Genomic DNA, 20,075 nt, shown 5'->3' on the forward strand with positions numbered 1-20,075 from the left:
CGGTCTATAGTGGGTGCATAAACACATCTAACCTCATAGTCATAACGCAAAGTGTGACATTGTGTTCCCTTTACTTAGCCCCTATATTAGTGACGGGTGCTAGTCATTTTCTTTTAGTTAAAATTTAACTATAAAAGTGCACCTGTATGGCTGTAACAGAATGCCAAAGTTAATTTTTCACCCCACCTTCCATTAGACCCCGACAAGGTGTTTGCCAACCCTAGAGCCCAGACTACCCTGAATATTCACTAGGAGAAATTACGACAACACCAAAGGTTACAAATTCTTCAAGCCTGATTTTATTTCACCATATATATATATTTATATAGCTTAATTACACAGTGTTTAATAAAATTAATATAACAATGACTGAAAAACGTACAAAAAGCGAAAACTTTATTTCAACATACAATATCATTCGTCATTTAACAATATACAATAATAAATTAGCAATGGGTGATTTTATTGGGATCCGGGCATGCCACAGGATCATAGTAAACAATACCCATAGGGATAATGTCATAGTACACAATACACTCGGGCATATTGTCACAGTACACAATACACTCGGGCATATTGTCACAGTATACAATACACTCGGGCATATTGTCACAGTACACAATACACTCGGGCATATTGTCATCATACACAATACACACGGGCATATTGTCACAGTACACAATACACTTGGGCATATTGTCAAAGTGCACAATACACTCGGGCATATTGTCACAGTACACAATACACTCGGGCATATTGTTACAGTACACAATACACACAGGCAACATTTCATGATACACAATACCCACAGGGAAAATGGCACAGTACACAATACTCACGGACAAATGACAAAGTTATCATTGGGATATTGTTACGGTTCGTGTAAAAGAATGCTTCCCTGTGCCATTTTGTCCGTCAGGATTATTGCTATCATAGAGCTAATGTGACTAAGTAGCGTGGCGAACCATCACGGTATAAAAGAATCGCATAATTATGTTACAATCTATCTATATAAATAAAATGAAAGATGTATGCATGTTCGCCAATCATGCTTCGTCGACGCACCCCCCCCCCCCCACATATGTGGTATCAAATTAACCAGCATGACCCCGTGAATGTTTTACGCCATCAAATTCGGGTCCCGGGTGAAATGGACCTGGGCCCCGGTTGAATAACGCTTCGTCGCAGCTCCTTGAAGGCGTAATTGGGCACAGGCAAATTTGGGCCTGACCCCCAAGCAAATTTAGACTGTATTTTTTTCTACCTTACCAGTCTTCTAGGCCATTATCAAACTGACCATATTAGAACAATGTTCACTTGTAATTCTCTTAACAGAATAAAATGAAATGGGGTTTAACATCCTACATTTCGGCACCGACCACATTAATGCGAAATCTGAAAATTAAATAGGCCTACACGCCAAAACTGTGGGGTGGGGGTTGGCTGAATGGTTAACGCGTGTGCATGTTGGATAATAAGGTCTGTCATTGGGTCCTCCGTTTTCCCCCCACTGCTAAAGACCCCCCACACACAAGCGAAATATTGAAATAAAATTGAACCATATGTTAGTCCCGAAATGACCTAGTTTGTGTCGAGTGCTCGTTAAACCCCATTTCTCTCTCGCCTAAAACACAATAACAGACATTGGTATAAAAAGCGGGAATGGTTCGTATGATGTGTCTTAAATAAATTGTGTATCCTACTCTAGCGTCTAAATTGCAGACAAGCAACCCTATGGCTGTGCTTCCATTTGATCGAACGGAAAACAAAAATACCACTTATTTTCCCCTACATTTTTGTTCTTTAAATTTCAAGGCCCCATCTGGCCCCAGTATTATTCAGTTATGAAATTTGTATGTAATTTACTTTAAATAAAACCAATTTATGAAAATATTATCCAAGTTTCAGTTTACAAATATTGGAAATGTTTCTGGTATATAAAAATGAAATGATACACAACCGTAGAAAGGTATGAGACAGGTTTCTAGAAAGTGACGCGGTTTCACAAGAGAACAAATTTATTGCAATCTTTGATTTGTTTTCGCATATTTAGCGGATTGAATGTGTGCATCATTTTTCAACCAATCAATATTTCAGTTTAATAAACAGTTAATACTATAAGAAAGTCACGAATGTATAAATGTTATATTCCACAGAAAAAAAAGTTGTGAACACCTTTAAATAAGACACTCGAACAGCAAGTAGTATCTCGCTAAAGAATATATTTTGTTGGACAAAAATTAGAGCCCGTTTTGTACGTCAAACACAAATATGTTTCTACTTAGAATTTATTCCATCGATTTGGAAAATACGCATCAGCAATCTTGTCTAGTAATTAAAAGCAACACCAAGCTGGCTTCCCAAAATGGTACTGAAAATAATATCAGGGATCTAGAAAATAGCCAGCCTTCTGCAAAAGCAGACATAAAACATTTCATAATCTTTAAGTGCATTTAGCGATTGGGAAAACCATTAACATAACACAAGTTTTATGGGAAATACATTAACATAACACAAGTTTTATGGGAAACACTATGGGGATATAGCCGTTAAACATACATTATGCAAGAGGTAAATCTGCCTATTGCAGTTCTTTCTTTAGGCCTGAGACTATTAATTAGACATTTATTAACATGGAAAGACCTAAATCAACAGTTAGAACAGTTAATGATTGAATGTAAATCAGTATATATATATATTCATATTACATTATTATATATGTTGCGACCCATTTGTGTCCATTTCTAGGTGCCAAAGAATACAGATTTAGCTCTTTTAAGTGTATTTGTCAGATTTGTTTCCCATAATATTTGTGTTATGTTAATAAAACAGTTCATTTTTTTTAAATTCTGACAAGACTAATTATGTGTGTGCTTGAATTAAGGGGAATGGTATCTGCCACAACGCAATGACACTTTGGTTTCTTCAGTGGCGTAGCTAGGATTGGTGTCGCAGATCCACAACTAAACAGTGTTTTCGTTGACAAATAAAATTCTGTCAGCCGTATTGTATCCTTCAGTGCCCTGATACAGAATAACAAAACATTTTTTGGTAGTACAATATTCTACCAAAAGTGCCACGCCCACCCTCACCGCGTCCTAGCTACGCTACTGGTCTCTATTTATTGGAAATAAAATAATCTCCCAATCTTTGATTTGTTGTATTAAGGAATGAGAAACATTTGGTAGAAATGATCTGTGATCACAGTGTAAAACAACAACCAGTTATCCAGCCTTTTAAGCACATATTATAATTGTCTATTATTTCTTCTCACAGCTGGATAATGGTGACTATAAGTTCTTCTGGTTGCCATGTCAACAGGAACAGGATGCATCAGGATCACCGTGATCTATAGATGGTTCTCTAGGTCGAAGTTCAATGTCTACGAGAAGTTAAGGATCAATGATGTCAGACACATAAAGGAAGGAAATTAACAGTGTTGATTTCTGCGTCAATCATTCTCCACCTGATGTGGAATAAGTTCAATGGACAGATTTTAAAGACTTAGACTTGAGCTAACAATTAGAAGGGCTTTTGTCGAAGGCCGAATGGTTAGTGCAACAGGATACAGCTCAAGTCCAAGGGGAAAGATTAGCTACGAGAATTGGTTAAAAATGCTGGTCTGTCCCATCTCACTCACCCAAAATAGTGAATTTTCAGCTCATGTATCTCCTGGTGAATTGTTTCTGTGTGTTTTCAGCATCATTTATGCAAATCTAAGTAATATTTCCTTAACCAATTTTGGCTTGGCATTTGGAGAGAGAGGGAGTGGGGGAGAGAGGAGGTTTAACTACCACTCAACGCAAACTAGGTCATTTCCGGACTAACCTATGGTACAATTCTATTTTAATAATTTGCTTGCACGTAGGGGTCTTTAGCAGTGGGAGGAAACCAGAGAAAATTTACGAGGTTGGACAGACGACCCTACAAACCCTCAATGAAAGACCTTACAATCTAATGCACACGGGATACCCAACCCCCACGCTGTACCAGACACACCTGTTAAACATGCATTATGTAAGAGCTAAATCTGCCTATTGCAGGTCCTTCTTTAGGGCTGAAATGTTATCTAAATTATTAACTAACTTATCTAGACCATAATCAACTCTTGATGTCATCGCTAGCCTATGATTTTACTGGATTACAATCAGATATGCTGTTCAACACCCATTGATGATTAAATCAAAAATTAGATAGTCAAGACTATGTTTTTTTTATCGTATCAACTTCAGTAATGATGATCGAGGCTAGGCCTAAAATTCAATCGCTAAATTCTCGGTTTAGAGGGGATCAATTTGACTGAAATTCCCTTTACATTATCTAGTTTTTAACAATTATAGTGAAAACTGCCAGCTCTTTATCTAATCTCCCATAATGTATCTTTACGCCTCTTTCCTCAACTCTACCTTCAACCTATATGTGGAGCATGAAGAAGCAGAATAGACAAAAAGTACAATGAATAAAAAAATTACAGAAAATGCAAACAATCCAAGCTAAAAATAAAATCATGCTAAAGAAAAAAATAAATAAAACAAATAAACATTTAATATATTTATTATATTTTTTATACAAAAACAGATCATAACGATAATGATATATCTACATGTGTTTGTATACCATAACAATATATATCTGTTTAAAGACCAACACACACTTTACAACAGTCATCAAATCTTGTATTAATGAAGTATTAGATTAATGTTCCGATGCATCATTTCAGCGCTATAGGAGAGACAGAAATGGGGTTTAACGTCCACTTAACACAAACTAGGTCATTTCGGTTCAATTTTATTTCAATCGATCGCTTGCGAGTAGGGGTCTTTAACAATGGGAGGAAACCGGAGGACCCGGAGAAAACCCACGAGGTTGGACTTGTGACCATGCTCATTGTGATGTACAATCGGAAATCAAAACCACGCCACTTGACTCAATGACATACACACGTTAACCATTCGGCCATCCAACTCCCCAAATGGTTCAATTCCATTCAGTATAAACACAGATATGTGGAATTGAAATTTCAATTGTGTAATAATGGTGCATCATTATTTGTAATAAAGTATCAGATTAACACCATTACTATCTTTCAGAGTTTGTTTCTGATCCATGTTGAAATATTATATTAAATTAATCAGATTATCTCACCAAGTATTTTCTCAGAAGTTTTGACACAATCTATGGGGTTTATGGACATTTGGCCGAAACAAAATATTGCCAACCCAACAAACATTTGGAAGTGTGCGATGGTCTTTTTTTACAGAGACATATTCTGGTTTAAGTTCTAGAAATGAAGAAAGAACTATTGTTTTAAATAACAATGGTGTAAACAACCATTTTTACAAATCTTATAGAATTGGTTAAACACATTCCAAATATAACTTTAACAGACATCTTTGATACAGTTGATCTGTAACAATAATCTTAAGATTCTGGAAATAAAGCAATCAAAGGAAATCCAAAGAAGATGATATGCTACTGACAAATTAAATGAAACTGGGTTTAACGTCCTACTATTCTGCACAGACTGGGATAATGAAGAAGGTTGCTATATATGAGGCTGTACAATTGACTATTCATTAAAAGAACAGATTGCCACTAGTTCAAAAATGGGAAGAACCCCCACTTTTATTAGCACTCTCTACATCAGTTGATAACAGTAATTGATTTTCTCTTTTAACATCACAGGAATTTTTATATAGTTGTTAAAGATCTACCATGGGCAAAAGTGTTTGTGTTAAAACTATATTTGGATTCTGTTTAACCATTTCTATCATATATGTAAAACTGGTGGACAACAACATTGTCCTTTAATAACCCAATGGGAAATCTGATGTTTAAACATATTAGATAGATACTAATTGAATCCTTTAATATGTCATGAAACTGATTATAATATATAAGAATATATCTCTTTTAATACCTCTAGGTATTCTACATATAACATATTTCCCCCACAAAGTATTCTTCTATAACTTATATATAGTATTCACCTAATATATATATTATCAACATATTTTATAATTAAATCTTGTATATGTATTAATAATGATTTGTAAATGTGAATGTTTCTTTTTTATTTTAGAGATCAGTTAAAACATTACAGTTAATCAGTTAATCTTTGAAAGAGGCGTATCAGTGTTAAAGTTTTTGAATGAGAAATAACGAAATCTAACATACATTTTACAAGTTGTGTTAATTCATCTGCGCGATAAAAAAATAAAGAATGTCAAAAGATCACGAATCAAGGTCATAAATTTGTCATTGGACGAAATCAAAAATAAATAAAGAACTGAATACATATATAAAATGGTGTTGTGAACATAAATAACTGGACAATTTATCTACAACACAAACTTCTGTTAATACGAACACACATATATGAATAAAATATAAAACACACGCATGCTGTAAGACGTTAGCAAAATATACATACATGTATATATATATATATGTAGGATCATCTTCGCAGTTGTCAAGTATAGGTGTATAACAAGAACCATGAATGCAGCCATCTTGTAATTGTGACATCATAAAATAAATTGAAGACCGCAAATCAATGTGCAATCGTGCAAAGAACAAGTTTGCCAAGTTCCATGTAAATCGTAGGCTTTGTTGTTTTTGGATGAGCAAGACTATTTCAAACAGTTCCTGGTTGAAAAAGTATAACATCGTACATATATTCAAGCGGCCGTTATTTAAGAAATGAATTTTTTTAGTCGACCTAAACAATAGCCACCATCATTTAAATGACTGCATTTCTGGTAAATAGAGCACTCCGTAAAGAACCGAAACGAAATATTGATCTGTATTTTAATCAGATTGAAGACAGATGCGACAGACATAAGTTTAGATGTTCGGATAGGGTTGCATATATATCCGCAAGATAATTTTTTGAAACAGGTGAACAGAGCTGAAGAGAAAAACAGATTATTATCAAATGGTTGTAATAGAGGTAATCCAGAATGACTTAAAACGGGTTTTTCCAAAAGGAGAGTCACATGACAGGGTACAAACACCAACATTTGCCATTATTATTATTATACTTAACTTGAAACTTGAAAGTGTTCGTAGCACAATAACAATGGCAATGTTTGCACCTCTTTAAGTGACTTTGAGATTGGAAAAACCCATTTTGATGTATTTCTGGGGTAGGCCTATTGGGTAGAAATAAACAGAGAATATTTCAAAGGATTTTTATCACATTTTAATCAAGCATGTTGTGTTTTGAAAATGGCTAAAAACAATTTGCACAATTGACCATGAAACTGAAACAAATTCTTCTCTAGAATCGTGCAAAAATTAAATGAATCGCACGTCTCCGAAAATTTGAAAATTACGAATAAAATCATCGTATGAGGTTAAGAAAAGTATTTTTAGTAACACGATCAATAATTTTCAAACATGTTTTCGTCCCTGGAGAATTTGTTGGTTATTTTTTTAAGTGGGAAAAGCTACAAATGTGTACAATAAACATTAATAGAATCGGATGCTTTTTAAGCAGATTAATGTTTTAAAACAATAAATGATATTTATTTCCCCTTAATTGTATATACAACTTAAGTATAAATTAAAAACCATGAAATACATGTTATAAGGCTCACTATTATATTTATATACATCTTTATGGCATGCAGCATGTATCGTAATGCTAATTGTACTTTTTGGTTTGGGTATTTTTTTGCTTAGGTTATTTTAATCGTTTTTAAACACAATCTTTCAAGCTGAATATTTAAGCCATGCCTTTCAGTTTTATTAATAGACATTCATACTAACAGCAAAATCAAAAATAATACTTTTTTTGTTCATAAACTTTCCATATTCTTGGCGTTTAGATTCATTCGCCGAGAACTCGATTTAAAGATATATTTGGTGAATAGTGAAACTTATGGATTACTTAACATCGTTGCTATATTCATCATTTATTGTATATATTAGTATAAAATAAACAAATAATCTCTATAACACTCAACTCTTTCTAACTCATTTCCTCTATTGGTGAGCAGGGCCAGTCCTTTCTTTGCTACTTTCTTTTTTACGCTACTTTCATTTTCATACAGCATATGATTATGCTACTTTCAATTTTCATATAGCATATGAGTAAGATGTGTCACTTAACTGCCTATTGTTAATGTGACATAATTGTATTCATTCATTCATTCATAACCTTGCATGTGTTAAAAGTGACATAATTGTAATCTTGTTTTTTTGTTTTATTCATTCATTGCAAATGACATACCATTTGATAGATCACACATTGCTAATCAAATATCACACTGAAAAATAAATAAAGGAATTATCGGGAATAGATCCATTTAACACACTTTAAGAGAGAGGGAAAGAGTGAGACCAAGTGTTTTTTTTAGAATGATCATTCATCCTATAACACAACATAGATCTATGAATGACAGAACTGTGTTGTGTTATACTATGCCCAATCTCTAAATGGCATGCAAATATTATATATCATTCCTCCTATTATGTTACATATATATATATCATTCCTCCCCTTATGTTACATATAATTTGTTCAAAGCTGTTTAACAATCAACAAGTTAATATATTTTAAAATACAAAACAAACAATTATTATATCTATTGTGGCACAGTTACTAAAAGCATATTCTAGAAATCAAAATTAATTTAGGAAATTACTGACCATGACATAGATCATGAATTGCCTTTTTTTGTTGGCATATGTTACATCGGTTTCTCATCAAGCATTAATTTGTTTCTAACGAGCTACCATTAAGAACAAAATTCCTTCTCGGTTTCAACAACTAATTTTATCCCTAAATATGACCCCCATTAATTGATTTTTTAAAACCAGTATCCACAAATCCTCTATTTGTCCCCCAAATGATTAACTAATTAAACCGAACAAATGCCACATATATTTTGATTTCACAGTATCATACAAATTCCTAGTGCATAGCACCTAACAAAGTCTGCATATTAAGTCTAATTTGCATATTTACATTAATTTACATATGTAGTGTGGTAAGCAAAAAACCTCACAAAAAATTATTTGTATACAAAATATGGCAGACTTCATGTAAAAAAGGAACTACTATACACCATGTTTTAATGTACAATAATACAACCAATAGCAGCATTTGATATAAAAACAACAGTGACCAATGAGAACTAGTGTTACATCTAACATGCACAGCCTCCTTCCTGTGCCTGAGGTTCTGCTGGGGTTTCTTTCAATTTCACTTCCGTCACTGAGGCACATGTTAAGGAAAACAAAATGGTGGAAAGTACGAAAATGGTAAATAAAATGAAAATGGTGCATATGATGACATACAATGTATTACAGTAAAGATGCATGTATACTTCAAAATCTTATTCTTAAAACTCAAATATAATGTACTGGCTTTAAAATAGGCAAAACCTATCTTACACAAAACATGTTTGACTAGTCTGGAAAAATCCATAGCGCTTCGTTAAGTTGAAGTCATTAACAACTGATTCTGATGACAAGTCAACTGTCCGCAAGAAAAAAAGACAATGCGTACAGGGCTTAGATTCTGTCCGGTGCTACCAACACATGGAAAAAATGGTGTACTTTTACTTCAATATTTTATTTGCAATTTTAAATCTCCTTGGTAGCCAATATGGAACTGGGATGTGATTTAATGTGAATTTCAAGACAAGGCCTCAATATTTGTCAGCTGTAACCCATGACAACCACGATTTAAAATTCATGATATTTTAGTCGCGAGACCAGTTTCCTAATCTCCACTTACCATACATGAATATAGTCTCATCTTGGAAGCTCGAGGTGACAGGGTCAGATTTGATATTAAAGGAAGATCACTACATTTTTTTTTTAAAATTGAAATTAACCTAAGTTTCTTTGAAAGCTTTCGAGAATAAGATCTGTTGTTTTTTTAACTAAAATTAACTGAAATGTTTTTTAAAAGTTTTTGAGAATGAAACGTGGAAAGTTTTGCCAAAGAATCTTTTACATCATAAAATAATGGGACTGAATGGAAAAAAAAGAAGAAAACATTGATTTAAAACACAAGTAGAGGAAGATGTCCAAATTCAACAACACTCAACATTCCAACATTAAACTAAAGCATAATCATGCAGAAATAAGCAAGCATTTTGAAAAGTAGTACAGGGAAGTTGGCTCGGATTTAACTTAGGTTCATGGAGTCCCATCCCAAATAAACACAAATTAATTTTTAGCAGTGTTTAAATATGTCTCTCTTTTTTTTGTTATATGTTAACATGAATATTCGTGTTCTTAATTAGACGACTGCCGATGTTTGACATTTGAAAAAGCTGACTGATAAAACAATGAACCGGCCCATCATTGTATCAGAAATCAACCTAACTTCGGCTCAAGTAAAAAGAGTCGGTTTTCACCTGCTGATTAAAAAGTCAATCAACTTTTCAACTGATCCTTAACAATTCAGTACATTGTGTGCTAATGTCTTATTTCTGAAATCCACCTTAACAAAATGCTAATGTTTTTTTGTTTTTTTTTAAATTTTGAAAAGGTTCAAACTTGTCAATGATTGGGGGAAGGGGGGGGGGGGTATATAAGAGGTACAGTCAGTCCCTACTGACAGACATATAGGACACGCAGTAACTAATCATTTGGCTGAAAATCTCACCTGTCCATTTGCGGTCTGTTTCCATAGCAACAAATTCCAGCACATTGAATGAACACATTTAAAATAAAATCAGAAATATGAAGACAGATATCTTATTCTCGAAAGCTTCCACAAACCTTAAATTGCTTGGAATGGGTTATTCAAATTCGAAAATTCATTTATTTACCATTTCAACATAATAAAGATTTCTTGAGTGTTGGTGTTTGAAATGATGATTGCATTGGAGATGAAATTGTTTTTGTGATCTAAACTTTCCTATTTAAGATTAGCCTAGGCAGACCAATCAGGATTCAGCTAAAACTTGTGAGCTTAGGCCCACTTTGTAATTCTCCAATGAAATGAAAGGTAACAATTAGATTTCCACTTTGCCTTGAATATAACGGAATACACCTGTTACATTGAGTCCCCTACGAATGATACATCCCAAGCTTCACAGTAATGTTGACGAGAGACACATTTACACCTGACTTTTACTTGTAATTTAAACACCTGTCACAGACGATATCAGTTACAAATCCTCCGATGCCTTATCATTTTGTCAGTCACAGATTTTAATAGATGAACGACACAACTAAAATTGTTATTTTTAGGCCTGCTATAAAAATATATATTAAAAGAAGTCATGTTTGTGTCACGTGACGCGCTACCTAGCAACAGGTGCGAAGCCGGAGGAGAATTCATTGCATTAATCGCTGTCCATTTATCATTATCCACTGCAAACGTCCTTTTCCGAGGTTTTTATCTCAGAAACTGTTGTACGTTTAAGCTCCACATCAAGTCGGGTTGCCAGTTAGGGAAACCCTTACATTTTTGACTTGTATGCACTTCATGGGTGTCTTTCAGGGAATCCAGTATTTTTCTAGTAAGATTGGATATTTCTACTTTCCATATATACCAAAATTGCCATAATTTTATCAGAAATACATGGGTGAGTAGTAAATTGGACAGGTGATAAGATTGCTGATTAACTGATTTTTTTTGTAAAAGGATACTTTCTCCTTTTTTAGGTTCCGTTTGTTCCATACCAGGTAACGCTGCAGCTACTCGTCGGAATAACTAAAATAATAATATGGGTCAAATTATAATTTTACAATTAGAATAAATATGATTGTACAGGAGCCAGGAACCATCACCTATGGACCATTATGCAATTGCAGCCATCTTGGAATTGTGATGCCATTGTCATATACTGAGGTTGTCTGCCAACTATTGTCTGAATTGTGATGGCCCAATAGTATTAAAATATAGATCTTTATTTCTTTTTGTTTGCAGTTTGGATGTCTCCACTGTTAAGACCACAATATTACTGTTAATTATAACCATTTTATTCCTTCTGACATTACATCACTCACTTCCTGTCTACCGCACATGCTCACCCGAATAACTCACATTACATCATAGACATAATTGACATGAATGATTCACATTATATAAACACAGATAAATATTAACATCCACTACATTAGAATCTGGACCGGAGTTCACAAACCATTCTCAGACTTCAGTTAAGAATTTACTAAAAAAATCTTTGCCTTATTTTAACTAAAATATAACCCTTTACAAAACTTTTGTTTTAATGTAACATATACAACAATAAGAAACTATGTGCAAAGTTTTGTGTTTCTGGATCAAAGATATTTCTCATAAACAGTGATTGAAAGTTGAATTAATTCTTAAGTCTGAGAATGCTTTGTGAATGGTTGCAGAGGGAGGTCGTGTCAGGTATCATACAGCATTGATATTCCAAGCGACTATTTAGAGATATATACCACTTTTGCTTTGTTTTGTTTTGATTTGCTAATCCCTCACATCACCCAGAACAACTGTTCCAGATCCCAGTGTACTGATCTGTGTTATAATCAGATAGGATATGTCCCAGTTGTTCAATCTTAGTGCTATGCAATTACATTCTGCACACAGAGATCCATCTACTTCATACTTCAAGAATAAATCTCTGTCCGGAATGGCCACAATAACCAAAAATTAATATATGTGGTTCTACTACGTTTCACACAAAGACTAAACAAATCTATTCAATTCCATTAAATGGAATCAGAATAAATTCTTATCAAAATTCTCGAAGTATACTTAATGTTTTTGACTAAAATTGTCGATTTAAGACTTAAAATGTCAGTCAACTAGCTTAGTGTCTGTTGTGGAGCTAACTGTAGATAGACAGCCTAAGTTTAGTATGATGCAATTATAGATTCTTACACAGTATCCGCCTCTGGCCCACTTTTTTCTTTCACTGACACTCATTATCTTATGCATGTTTTCTTCTAATATGGATCTATTAGGTATACAGATTGGTAACCATGGCAACAGTTGGCCACACTATCTCTATACAGACAGTTGATGGCCTAGAAGAAATGAGAGCTGTTATTACCTGTTTGACATTGTATCCTGCTTTTGCGCTGGTTTCTATAAACATAACATTTAATTCTTTAGCTTTTCTTTCTCCTTCTTCTGTTGTTACTTGTCTATAATAAAACACATATAATAATAGTCTCTGGTCATCAATCATTCGAGGGATTGTTAATCCCTAGCGAAACTACAATATTATAAAAGTTTGATCTTTAAAAGGAATATCAGTACAACAGTGGTTCAATTTCGTATTTTATCAAGAACTGGAAATATGTCAACATTCAAAATCCACTGCAGAAGATATTAGTCAACACAATGAAATGAGATATGCCATAGAGTGTGCTATGGGAGAAATTTGGCCCGTACAGCGACACTATGGATTACTTTTATTTCGTTTTACAAACTGAAATGGGGTTTAACGTCCTACTGTTCTGATCCGACTGGGCTAATGAAGACGGGGATACAACATAAAGCTGTGCTATGAGGGACATTTTGCCTGAACAGCGGCACTAAGGCCTACGCGGTCATCGAGTTCCAAATGCCAATGTGTACACAGGACTTTATTTTTTGTCCCATCCGAACGACTAGACAGCTGTTCTTGTCAGGCCCTGCACCACTGACAAGTGCAAACCATTGATCTTTTTAAAATCTCACCTTTTATCTGAAAGGTCTGTCTTATTACCCACTAACATAATTATAACATCACTACCACGTTCAGTTCGTACATCATCAATCCATTTAGATGTCTGATGAAAAGAATTGGCATCTGAAAATAAAACAGAATTTATTTCATTTTTTTTATGTAATTGCACTATTAATTTCAGTTTGACTGCACAATAAAATCCAACAAACTATAAGGGGATACAGAGCGGACAATAGAATTTGTCAGATCTCGACAATAAAAACCAACAAACTTGACAATAAAAAAGAAGTTACGAGCTAAATCATCAGTCAACGGTCAAATAATCTGTAGAATTGAAATAAAGTAACTCAATTTAACTTAAACATTCTCTATTATCAAGTACTGGACAATCATACAAATTAACATGCTCTATTATCAAGTACCCATCAAGTATTGGACAAGCATTAACTAGTCACTGTATGAAATAAACTAGTACTTAGTTTAGTGTACAGTAACAATGAAGATTAGATATCTTGTATACATGTAAGAGGAGAATTAGTAATTATGTACAGTAACACAGGATGAGATAAATATAGAACATTGAAATGTGATGTTTGTGATGTTATGCTCAAGCTTATTATTGAAATAAAATTGAACCATATGTTAGTCCTGAAATGACCTAGTTTATGTCGAATGGACGTTTAACTCCCCACATCCAACCTATGACACATACTCTCTCTGCTAGATATATTAATAGTCTTGTGATCGTCTATTGTTGTCTCTGGTTGTATTTGTTTCTTATTCTCTTCTTAGGACTCAAGATCTGAAGATGTGTATATTTTTATCTCTGCTGTTAAGACGGTTATCATCTCATTAGTTAAGACGGTTGTATTACCAGGAATAACAATGCACCATTCGTATTTACATTTCATATATCAAGCACTGGTATACAAGCATAGATTAAAATAAAGTCATTTTCTCAATCCCATTCCACCCAGACTCGCTGCTGATAGAAATTGCTACATCTTCTCCCTCTGGAATCTAGCGGCTGTCTGTCGAATGCCCAGAGATATGATAGTTTTTTAGCTTTGGGGTTTGGCTGCCAATTATCTCATTGGACAATTATTACATAATTAATTATAATGATTGGTCATTAAGCCTAATGTCGTCAAAAAACACCCTTATATGGATAGTGGAAACTTACCACCAGAAGTGTCACACATGTTATTTTGTTATTAACCCAGAATGAAAAGTTTACCAAATTATAACTCTTTTTATGTATCAACTTATCAATCATTCATCTGAGTACATGAGATCTGATTTCTCTACAATACATATACGTCAACCCAATAATTATTTAAAGATATAATATAATGCTATTATTAATTTAAAGAGCAAAAATTCTATCAATCTTATTACAAGAATACTCTTCGAAATGTCGCTCAGATAAATTAGTAGCTGTTTTTCCATAAGTCTGTGTTATAGTTTATAGTTACTTAATGTCTCTCAAAGATTATTCATTCTTATTAAGTGATTGTTGATTGATGAAGATGAAAACTTACTAGTGATATCATAAACTACGACTGCTACAGAGGAATCACGAATATAACTTGGAATCAAACTACGAAATCTCTCCTGACCGGCTGTATCCCATAATTGTAATCTAATCTTAGAAAAAAAATAAAATACAAGGTTTATTTACATGTAACCATGAGTTGAAAAACTTTAAAGCTGCTATTCATCATCTAAGGAATTCCTAATCCCTTGCTAAAAGCAATCTGATTAAAACACAGATCCTATTTCGTTTTTTAGAGTCCAAAATTACATTTTACTTGTCTTTACTACACTAGGATCTGGAAGAGTTGTTATATAACCCACGTTCTGGATAATGTGAGGGATCAGCCAATGAAATGGTCTGTTGCGGCGAGTTCTTGGCAATTGGTTAATCAAAGGTCCGATGTCATAGAATCAAAAGCCATTCATATGACCCCTGACACGACCTGGTCACATTTTTATGCAGTGCGGGCCATCGAAAGTATAAAAAAACAAAACAAAATATAGATCTGTATTTTTATCAGATTGTTCTAAAAGAATCTCAGTTCAAAAAGAGTTCAATTCTGCTCATTATTTTGGAAGATCTGATGAATTGAAAACATTTGGTACCCTCTACAGACGACACAAACAAGTCTATGACACCTACATGTATAAAATCCTTTGATGGACCTCCTTTTAATCTGACAGACTATCTACCGTCGATATTTTTATTGTTTTCTTAATTAAATGTAAAATAATCAATGAGTAGATGCCCTGGAAAAATTTGATAATGCCTGAAAACAATCTGATTAAAATACTGATCTATATTTCGTTTCATTTTTTTTTTAGTTGTAACAGCGTAACAGACTGTTTCATTGGCTAATGCCTCACACTGTTCAGAACATGTCAATGATAACAAAGTAAAATGAAATTCTGAACTATAAAAATGAAGCGAAATAGAATCTGTGTTTTAATTAGATTGGCCCGAAAAAAGTATTTTCACATACTGGTTAACTTTCCACAGGATCAGGATTTACCCAAGGAAGAATGATATATTTGCTTATTTATAAAATGTCTTTAACTTACTGTTCTATCTTCTAAGTACATTGTCTTTGATAAAAAATCTATTCCTATTGTGGCCTGAAAATTGATAAATATAACATTACATGTCAGTTAAAACACAGACTGGGACTTGTTAGGACCCTGAATATGCTCACCAACAGCAGAGTTAGTTGTAGTACTATCATTGTTAAAGATACATTATGGGAGATAAGATAAAGAGATGGCAGTTCTCGCTATAATAGTTAAAAACTAGATAGTGTAATGGTAATTTTCTGAAAATTTCAGTCAAATTGATCCACTATGAGCCGAGAAAGAAGCGGGTGAAATTTTTGCATAGTCTCGGTCATCATTACTAAAATCATTAATATAAACAGCATAGTCTCGATTATTCACTTTTTCTGATTTAATTATCAATAGCCGTTAGCGGCATATAGGAATCTAATCCAGCCAACATCGAAGGCTAGCCTTGACATCAAGAGTTTATTATGGTCTGGATAAGTTAATTAATGTCTAATTGATAATTTAGATAACATTTCAGGCCTAAAGAAAGACTTGTAATAAGCAGATTTTGCTCTTGCATAATGCATGTTTAACTATTTAAAAATAAAAACATGCACGATCAACTATCATTCGGTACACCTCAGATAACTCAGGTAGCTTACATCTAACCTTGGCTGTATGACAATTTCGGCCAGTGGAACTACTTTCAAGTTCCCGGATTAAAGATGGTGACCCCATGAAGACACTTGTGAAGAGTAATATCTCTAGAAACTATATGTAATCAGTCATACAAAGCTTTCAATATCTTTCAAGTTTATCCAATTTTCTTTTAACAAAGGACAAATTTGCAATGAAGACTCTACACACTCTTCGAACGACACAATTTTGAAAACTTCTTTCTAAAAGCAGTAAATTTTGTAATAAGTAAACTGATAGCGGTATCACTAAAAGAACCCTTGACAGTTGGAATTTAAAATAAGAGTAGACCACAGTGCCACTGTCGGAGCAAAAATTCCCTCATAACCAGGGTCATGACTAGCACAGATCAACGAGGGGGATGGGGAGTGTTCTCATGGGTGCTGTAATTTTGACGGACAATGTATATCTATGGTCGACAATTATTTCACAAAGCCCACCCCCCCCAGTTACGGGTCTGCTCATAACTCACTGGCTGGTATATGGTCGTCTTCATTACCCCAGTCAGAGCAGGCAGTAAGAAGCTAAACACCATTTCCATTCATTCTATAAGTACATGTATCTATGAGAAATTGTTTCACTAGCAGGCCTGCCGAGAACCAGTATTGCAGCGCAATTTGCGATACATATTTTGTCCGTTGCTAATCAAAAATTAAAACCTAACGTTTTTGATTCACAGTAACTGCGAATCATTAATATGCCTGTCATTTTGGATATTGACACGAAGATTTATCCACATTTCTCAACACTTTCAACGTGTATAAAATATCAAATAAATTTTATAAGCAAAACTGAATTCTCCGTGTGACATTTTCTTCTCGAACTACCCAGACTCAATTCATTATACTATATAATACAGGGACATAACTCTATGAATTGAGACTAACACACGATAAAAAACAGACAAAATTGTTTTCTAACGAAGAAAAAAGAATTAAAATGAGTGGGACTTTGGAAGCAACTGCCAAGAATTGGCTTCAGACATAACCAAAAGTCTACATTCAGAAATGTTCACATCTACCTGTAGCAGAGTAAAATTCTAAAAAATCTAAAGAATGAAATCTAATCATTTGTTATAAATTAATCTTGTTATTTAGGTGTTTTATGTTGAAGCTGAAAAACTGCTAATCAATTTTTAAATTTGCTAATCAAATTTGGCAAAAATTACCGACAGCCCTGTTCACTAGTGTGAACAATGTATATAAATTAAAGTTCACTCACCTGATATGTGTTGTCAAAACTATCATACATAAATCTGGTAATAAGTGATGTTTTACCCACTGAAATAAACAAATAAACACATTATTTGGAGATCTTAAAAATACTTTCCCTGAGTACAAACTTTGTGATTTGATCATATATTTGGACTATAACACATTTTTATACTAATCGTTTAGTAATCTATCAAAAATTTGCTTCAAATCCCTCTCAAAACTTCGCTTTTGTGGGGAGATACCACAAGCCATAAATAAATTGTTGTTAGATGCAGTCTGTCAGTCCAATTCATTGTGAAAGGGTCCATTTTTCAGAATGTATCTTTCATTACTGTCCATTTATCATACATGTACATATTGAGGCCTAAGTAAATACCGAATTATTTTCAGTCAACTTCTTTTACCACCGTTGTTTAATTGCAGAAAATTTTGTATGTTGACAGCCCTCAATAATCCCCAAACCTCCTAACCATTTGTTCAAGCAATAACAACCGCTCCCTCAATAAAGCTAGCACACAATAAGCTGGCAGACAACAGTCGGGTTGACAGTTAGTGATACCCTGACATTTTTATCCAGTGCTTGCCCAATGGGTATTTTTCTAGTAAGATTGATGTACATGTGTACATACTTTCCATATATACCAATTCTGCTACCTTTTATTGGAAATAACCACCCAATAAATACTTTCAGGACAATGTTTCTTTAAAAAGCCAATCGTTCTATTTCACGTAAATTGAGTTGCATGTACATCTTATAGAACCATAGGTTTGTAAATCCGGATATAGATTTCCAGATTCTACCTCCATGTTGGCAGAGATAATTGCTAAAAATTTTGCAGTGTGGTTTGCCCTTGTCTGAAGTGCATGATGAAGAGCCTGGCAAGGAACAGCATTTAGTTGTTTGGATGGGATGAAAAACTGAGGTACATGTTGGTGGGTGATGTACATAAAAAAATGAAATTCAATGAAGAATAGGTGAGAGAGAGAGAGAGAAATGGGGTTCAACATCCACTCGACACAAACTAGGTCATTTCGGGACTAACATATGATTTAATTTTATTTCAATAATTCACTTGCGCGTAGGGGTCTTTAGCAGTGGGAGGAAACCGGAGGACCCGGAGAAAACCCACGAGGTTGGACAGGCGACCCTACTCCTTGCCACATACAACCGGGGATTCGAAACCACGCCAGTCGACTCAATGACAGACTTTAAGATACAGCGCGCGCACGCTAACCATTCAGCCATCCAACTCCCCTGAAGAATAGGTACATTTGTAGATATTCCTTATCATGCAGCATATGCTCTTAGGGATACTTTGCCCCGACAGTGGCGTTATGACCTATTTTCGCCTTATAATCATGGGGAATTTTCTGTGTTTTCATTGATTTAATTAATACATGTAGATGTGCGGCACAAAATTCTAAATGTTGGATAGTGTTTGATATTTTTTCAAGTAGATGTACAGTTCAAAGGGTTATTTCAGGGTCAGGCAATGAGCTGACCTGTTGCAGAAAAGTAGCATGATAAACATGTATGTGGCTATAATGTATCTCTAAAATTTCAAATGGGACAAAACACTGAGGTCATACATGCATGTAAATCAATGGCAGCAAAATGATCATCCCCTGACAGTTGGAAACTGAAGTAAAAGAAGGTTGCAAAATTGTCCTTATAGCCCATAAGGTTATGTATACCTGTTTTCTATGAAGAACAGTAATACTTTAACCTCTTTATACTAAACTTAACGTTGTCTGTCTACAATTAGCCCCATTTGAGAACAGACATAAAGATAGTTGTCCGACATATTAAGGCCATTTTAATCGAATACACTAAATATACTTTGAAAAATTTATTCTTCTTCCATGTAATGAATTAAAAAGGTCTATTTTGTCTTATTCTGTATTCAACTGACTAGAATTGCATAATTTATTAGTACAATATTGTTTCAATATGTCG

The 20,075-nt window shown here is 34.0% G+C and overlaps 1 protein-coding gene across 2 annotated transcripts in view; it reads right to left on the reverse strand.

The window, feature by feature from the left end:
- Positions 1–281: 281 nt before the first annotated feature.
- The window catches only part of LOC126808671 (ras-related protein Rab6), a 30,104-nt gene continuing 10,310 nt past the window's right edge, over positions 282–20,075 (reverse strand). Inside the window, exons 2-8 of one of the 2 annotated variants that reach the window (XM_050533596.2) lie at positions 18,126–18,184; positions 16,233–16,286; positions 15,176–15,281; positions 13,646–13,757; positions 13,014–13,107; positions 11,620–11,683; positions 282–3,382 (exon numbers count right to left, since the gene is read on the reverse strand). In XM_050533596.2, the coding sequence (XP_050389553.1) occupies positions 3,315–3,382; positions 11,620–11,683; positions 13,014–13,107; positions 13,646–13,757; positions 15,176–15,281; positions 16,233–16,286; positions 18,126–18,184 (557 nt within the window). In that variant the 3' untranslated portion in view covers positions 282–3,314. Of the gene's footprint in view, positions 3,383–4,538; positions 9,224–11,619; positions 11,684–13,013; positions 13,108–13,645; positions 13,758–15,175; positions 15,282–16,232; positions 16,287–18,125; positions 18,185–20,075 lie in introns of those variants that run through there. The other variant, XM_050533595.2, reaches the window with a different exon arrangement.

Source organism: Patella vulgata, chromosome 1 (genome assembly GCF_932274485.2).
Source record: "Patella vulgata chromosome 1, xgPatVulg1.2, whole genome shotgun sequence".
Lineage (NCBI taxonomy): Eukaryota > Metazoa > Mollusca > Gastropoda > Patellidae > Patella > Patella vulgata.